Source organism: Gavialis gangeticus, unplaced genomic scaffold (genome assembly GCF_001723915.1).
Source record: "Gavialis gangeticus isolate Ggan-Ray unplaced genomic scaffold, GavGan_comp1, whole genome shotgun sequence".
NCBI lineage: Eukaryota > Metazoa > Chordata > Crocodylia > Gavialidae > Gavialis > Gavialis gangeticus.
The window spans coordinates 190,921,414-190,928,518 of NW_017729032.1; the positions used below are offsets into that span (position 1 = coordinate 190,921,414).

At 37.0% G+C, this 7,105-nt stretch overlaps 1 protein-coding gene across 2 annotated transcripts in view; it reads left to right on the plus strand.

Moving 5' to 3' along the window:
* The window catches only part of IL1RAPL1 (interleukin 1 receptor accessory protein like 1), a 1,649,761-nt gene that overhangs the window by 187,029 nt on the left and 1,455,627 nt on the right, over window positions 1–7,105 (plus strand). For both annotated transcript variants that reach the window (XM_019524638.1, XM_019524639.1), the window contains exon 2: window positions 2,064–2,169. In XM_019524638.1, the coding sequence (XP_019380183.1) occupies window positions 2,088–2,169 (82 nt within the window). In that variant the 5' untranslated portion in view covers window positions 2,064–2,087. The remainder of the gene's footprint in view (window positions 1–2,063; window positions 2,170–7,105) is intronic.

Consider the following 7,105-nt stretch of genomic DNA (forward strand, 5'->3'; position numbering starts at 1 on the left):
CATGCTGTGGGAGATGGGGGGGTGGAATCCCTGCTTAAGCAGCAAGCAGCGATGGTCGGGGGGTGGATTAGGGGAAGCCAGGCAGACCCTGTTGTTCCTGCAGTCTCTGCTGGAGCTCTGGGTAGGGAGTAAAGGGGCAGGGCCAGTCACGTTCTTTGGAGAAGACAGCCCAGCCCAGCCCAGTCCAGTCCAGGGGTACAAAGCATGTGGGATGCTGAGGGACTGTGCTTTAACTTAAACCAGGAAGGGGGCTGGAACAGACATTGCATAAACTGGTTTGACGCAAATCAGTTAAGTCTGATACTACATTCAACCAGGTTTATCTTAAACCAGTTTGAGCCATGTTGAAACTGATTTATGAGCACTAAACTTATGTTCTGTTACAGGTTTAAACCAGATTCTGATTACTTAAACTTTTATGTGTAATGTCTGTGCTGAGCCCTGCAGGCTGGAACCCCCATATATTCCCTCACTTGGTAAATCTGCAATCATAGAAATCTCAGAAATTTGCAGTATTTCTCAGACATTTGCAGTGCTAGAAATGAATACCTCTCTGTTCCTTAAGCAACTCTGCTCCTTTATGCTGTGTTTCCTCCAAGCCTTTCTCACTTTTTTTTTTCTTCAAGACACAGGCATCTTACAGTGGAATGTTTAAAAATGCCTAAGTAACTTAGGAGTTCAAGTTCCATTTTCAATATTGACTTAACATTAAGTTAAATGAGTTCATAGGATTCTTTAATCTGGAAGCATATGTCATTTAGATATGGTTTAAAATGTTACTTCTATTTTTCTGTGCTGTACTACTGAGATCAGTGGCAAAAACTATTGTCTTGAACAGGAACAAAGATGGGGCTTTAATTATAAAAGTGCATTTCCACAGAGCCAATCTTTCCCAGTGCTAAAACATCTGTATGGAGTTCTCTTCGTGGGATTTTCACTGAATAGGAATAGCAAGATATGATCCTTAGATGTGAAGCTATGTGCCAGAGATCAGGTCTGTCCACCACTGTCATTCTCTTTACCTCTTCATAGTATCTGAGACAGTATTAAATACATTCCAGTTTTATGCAGCATTGCTCTACATAAAACTGAATTCAGCTCAAAGAAATAGGAAACTGAATAACTCACTGATTATTAGGGTGAAAAGAATAAATAGTGCACCTTAGTGCTACTTGTTTATAGCATAGCATGTTTTTTGAGAATTGGGGATAAAAGGAGTGACACGCATATGCATGTCATACAGGTAAGGATGAATTATTCTCTAGAGAGCTTCCTCAGTATGAACTTTGAAGAAATGAACACTAACTTAATTAAGGTTTGATTCTGCTGTACCTGTGCATTCCTGATTCCCACTGAAATTAATAAGACTGTAAAATGGAGACAATCATTATTAGCAATTATCCAATGTACTTCAGTCAGAAGGCTTATACAAGTGCTCTTATGAGTTTCTTCTAGATCCCTATTACAATTCTCAGAAAGATGGCCAGGCTGATTTGAATAGACTCTTTGATGTTGTAAAATTTAAAGCAAAATTAACAGCTGAGGAACACTTCCTTTTTTCTCAGGATATTAATGTTCTAAAAATAAAGAGTAGTGGTTGGACATGGTTGCAAATAATAATATTTTGTTGATTTGAAAAAGGATCAAATTCTTTGTTGGAATAAACTTTAACTGAGTTTGGCCCAGGAAAGAACTTGGCCAGAAGATTTTAACAGATACCTAGATCCATGCAATGCAATTTCATTACAAATATGTCATTTTTCAATGGTGTTGCAACTCCAGGACTAAACCTAAAAAATTCTTGGCCACAGGGTTTCACAGTGTTTTTAGTTCTTTCTGTCTTCCCCTTTCCCTCTCCCTTTTAACTAAATTGTCTTTGGTTTCAGGCCAAGATGTTACCACAAGAGTTGAACTGAGGTGACAATTTGACATTTCTATAGTTTCATTTTTATTATTTATTTACTAAAAGAGTTTCAGTGAAAACATAAAAAATGAGGCTTTTAATATACTTACAGGTTTTTTGTTTTGTTTTTTGTTTTTTTGTTTTTTCCCTGGCACTTTAGATAACAGCCTTTGAGAGCTGGAAGATGAAAGCTCCTATTCCACACTTGATTCTCTTCTATGCTACTCTTACTCAGAGCTTGAAAGTTGTAACCAAAAGGGGCTCAGGTAAGTAGATTTTCTCCATTTTCCATCTGGCTGTGGTTACAATTCTGGCTATAAAGCATATTTAGTACTTGGACATATACAGCGAGAAGTAGTTTTCTTGCTTTTTCTACACTGTGGTTAAGCAAGTTTTGAAATCACCACAACAGCACAGAACAGTTTTAACAAGGTAGCTTCAATAGATGTATAGCCTATGTGTTGCTTTAATTTGAATGGAAAAAATGTAGCAGGCTATGACATAATGCCAATTAAGGCAATTTGGTGACTTACTTTCTAAGACTGTTTTTAATGCCTTAGTTGTTTGCAGTTGTTCCTACTTGAAGATTAAAGCTATTTATTTAGAATAGCAATATTACAATTGGTGTTTAAATTTGCGGTTGCTTTTGTTTGGTGACTGTACAGAACTGTTCTGTAAAGAACAAGATATTTTATATATGGAGCTCAGACTCTTTTGATTTATATCACTGAATTCTGTAAATCAAGAAAAAGAATCAAGTATGTTATATTCAATACCACAAGAAATAATAAGTGGCAGCATATGACTTAGGAGGGGCCTGTTCACTAGTGTATAAATGCATTAATAAACCAAAATGAATACTGATATTTTTTTTCCCTATGCTGCTTAAAACTTAAATGCCTTCCATGTCTTCTATGTTTTTTTTCTCCCAAGTTGTGTTGAGTCATGGTATTAGCAAGCTATTTGCATGTTGGTATATGGTAGGAATAAAGAACATTTTAGCAGATCATGATAATGGATTTTTGCCTGTCATTTTCATAAGGTTACAATATTCTTGCTTTTAGTCATAATCTTAAAGATGTAATTTCAAAATGAATACATGATAAGCCCATAACTGTGAGAGCTGTTGTCTTACTGTATTGTACCAAACTCGTAGCATATTAACTAAAATCACATTCGCTCTTTCAATGAATAATTGGAGAGGTTTTGTTCATTTGAGTTTGTTGTGGAGAGCGTTGTTGTTTTAGTTTTGGAGTGTATGTTTAAGGCAGTTTTCATGATTTTACTATCCTCCTTTAGGAACTTGTATCTTCAATTGAAATCACTTGGTGTTTGGGGGGAAAAAATAGAAGAAGAAATGGGCCACAGAACTTTTCATTTTTTGAGCAACAATTTAAGTCAGAGAATGGATGTAAATCATTAAGCTTCAGATAGATTATTGGTAGTGATATACCATGAAGGACATGAAATCTTAGTTCATTCAGCTGATCAGAAATTGCAAATAATTAGTAGTGTTACAATCCTGAAGCCAAGATGATACAAATTTAGGGTTGCTCCCAATAGTTCACTTCATTGTTTTAGCATATCTTTTATGATGCTGAAGACAGCAATAAAAAAAATCCAGTGTGTTTATAAGAAAAATAAAAGATGCACTAAATATGTGCAAAATGATTGAGTTAATGTTATGTTACAAATGTATCCTGATCACGCAACATCAACATTTTCCTCCAGTATTGTCCTAGACCATTATATATTTTGGAAGCTTTTGAATTTGGAGCTTTTATTATTAGCTCCCATGTCTATACAAATACTTTAGCCACAATCATTTTAAGCGAGTTCAGTTACTGTTGGGCATAAAGTTAACTTTTGCACGCACACACTTGAACTATGCTCAGTGCTGAGCTGTATATATCTATTACTGTCATGGTCTTGGGTCTCATCAGTTTGTTTTTGTCTATTTCTCTTTTCCCCCTGACTCTTCAGTACAAGATAACAAAATGTTTAATTTTCAGATATATGTTGTCTTTCCAAAATAAGAAAATATCCCTTAGTCTAGTGAAACATGACACAATGACATACTGATACAATAAAAAATAAAACTATAGATTGACACCTGCCGTGGACAAAACCCTGGGATTACACCTGTAGTCCTGGGGAACTATGAGGAGATGGAGAAAGAGCTAAGCTAAAAACCAAGTGGAAAGCAATTTCAGCTACTGATTAGCTATCGGATTGTATAGCAGGAGTCCCAATTTTCTCTGTGACCATAAGCAAATGTATTTAGTTATTTTTCCAGCTGACAAATGAAATATAAATCCATTCCTGCTTCATGTACTGTGCGAGTTCGGAAATTGTGAAGTACTTTCAGTTCCTCATAACAAAAATGCTGAGTAATCCCAAGATATTATTGGGCCAATCCTGAAATCTTGATTCAGAGTTCATTTACTCTTACTGTGTGGGTCTGTCATCATCTGGGGTAGGATCCATTTCACCTATTAGGTCCCTAAGGGTATGTACAGCTGTTACATTTAGATTGACATAACTAGGGTTAGGTCAATGTAAATGCCCATCTTTGTAGATGTCCAGGGGATTTAATAGGGCCAAAAATAGTGAACCCAATCTAAATTACTTCACCTGAGATGCACTAATTTAGATTGAAACCAGGTTAACCTGACCTATTGAATTCCTGCATGCATTTGGAGTATAGCCCTGGGGTTGGGAAAGCTAAGACACTTGCCTCATCCCTGGAGCTGTGTTCTTTCTACCCCTACCTTTACCCCATTCTCTGAGTAGGCTATTGTTAGCTCCCTGATTTCCTCCCCTCCACCCGCTCCACAGATAGATAACCCCCTCTGGCTGACCCCCACCCCCCCAATCCCGCCTATCCCTCTTCACAGCCTGAGTTGCTTAGCACTGACAAATGGCTGTACGTTCCTTTCCTGGTTGACAATCAAGTGGCTTAAAGCCAGCCGTGTGATTATAGACTATGTTCAGTGAATGTCTGTATGCTTAGGTATCTAAGAGGGATCCTGTTCCATTTGGCTCACGTTTCTGAAAAATGCTAGCTCATATATTTCTGTAAGACACTAAGTCATGAAAAGCCACAAGGAGGAGGAGTTCCCATCTGCATCTTGAGTTAAACGTTTTTCACAGACCTAACCATGTAAGTCCATATAAGCTCCAGGGAGTTGAAATAGAATTTTAAAGGCTCTTGCAAGGAATCTACTTTATTCTGGCTGGTTCTAAGTGGCTATGTTAACAATAAGAGTTTCACAGTACTTTACCCATACTCCATGTGTGGAATGCTCAGCCTTTTAAGGCATATTTTTGCAATACACCACTTTCCAAGACCTCTCACTGACTTCAGTGAGAATTTTGTCTGGGAAAACACTGAAGACCAGTTTTTTGGATACTGTTGCTCTTACTAATAAATGCATTTTAGATTTTTCAAAACTGAGGAATGTTATGCTTCCAGTTTTTTCTTGCGTAAAAAGCAGAAACTGGGGGAAAAGAGAACAGAAACCAAAGAACAGGATAGTTGAAGGAAATTTGGAATGAAAAGGAAATCAGTGCTGTAATTGTTACTTTGAAATGTGATGTGCTGTGCTATTTTTTTAAAGTGCTGGCGCATTATGAACAAAATTCTAACCTGAGGAGGGCTAAACATAGTATTTCTGTTGGTTATTATAGGTTTGAGAATAACAAAGTCACATTTTCTTATGGGAATAATGTATTGCTTTAATAATAATTCAGGATGTACACTTATATGCTAAAAACAAAACTTGTAGATTGATTTTTCTCCTCGTGTCAGCTTTGGCTCTTTTGTGTTAACAGCTGAAACAGAATAATAAGTAGAGACCTACCACATTTGTGACTGTGATTTTTGCAGAAACCATGAATTTGGTAGGTCCCCATGAAAAAGTGTGGTCCACACAAAAAAGCACAGGGGATCCCAAAAAAGCTGGAAAATTGCTAGCAAGCAGGGGAAACAAGCAGAGGTGGGAAGCCTTGGTGTCCTGAAGCATGGGGGAGATGAAGGGGAGGGAAATTTTTGTGGCATTCCCCCCCCTCCACTCCCTCTGATTGGCTAAGGGGCCGTAGAAGTCCTGCCCCTCAGCCCATCAGAGGAGTGGAGAGGCTTGCCACGTTCCTCTGTGAAAATGGTGACCAGTGCCATCTTGGATCATGAAATAGGGGGGAAGCCCCTGCAAATTAGGTAAGTCCCTAATAAGAAGTAATATTTTGGTTCTCTAGGTTTGTTACCTAATAATTTAAAGTTACCATTATTCTCAAAACCCTGACGTTATAATTGGTGAAATCATAAATACTAACATCTTAGCAGTATCTCTTGTCTGTTGGTCATCAGAATTAAAGAGTGGGTGGGAAAGATATTATATACATCTTTAGTATTCACTTGTATTTTTCTGCTGTTCCACTAGATCCAAATCCTTCTACACAATGTTTTCAAGTTTATCTTTTATGTCTGAAAAGTTACTGCATACAAAATTGTTGCAAGGCTTTTCTTTTTAATATTAAAAATGTTTGTTTTAAAAATTTTAAATATTCAGATTGAAATGTATGAATACATTCTAGTCTGTTTTGAAATGCAGAAGGTAATTTATTGTACATGTTTCTTCAGTTATGTTGTCACTTAAGAATGCAGCAAGATTGGCAAGTGGGTTTTTTGTTTTTGGAAATCTGACTACCTCCTGGTTTGTGCTAAGTCAGTTCTGCCAGACTACAAATTATACATCACTTTTACATGTGCTCTGGGGGTGAGGGGTGGCTCTCAGAGACACTCTAATTGAAGTGCTTCTATGTCTTTTTTTATCAGTGTCCCCACACTTAAAAATGGCAGTGGGGAGGGGGCTTGAACTATAAAGTTCATTCAACAAGGTTTAGTTCAAGTGCCCCATTACCATTTTTAAGCATGGGGGCACTGATACATGATATGCAGGAGTGTGCTAGTGCATAGCAATTGCTACGCTCCAGCAGATTCGATTAATCAAGTCTGCTCCAATGTGCTGGAATTCAAGCGCATTAGAGCAACCTCAGTGCTCATGTATAGGCACCCATAGGTAGCAAATGCTACCAATATCAATGGGACTACATTGAAATAACTAAAAAAAAAAAAAAAAAAAAAAAAAAAAAAAAAAAAAAAAAAAAAAAAAAGAAAAAAAAAAAAAAAAAAAAAAGGAAAAA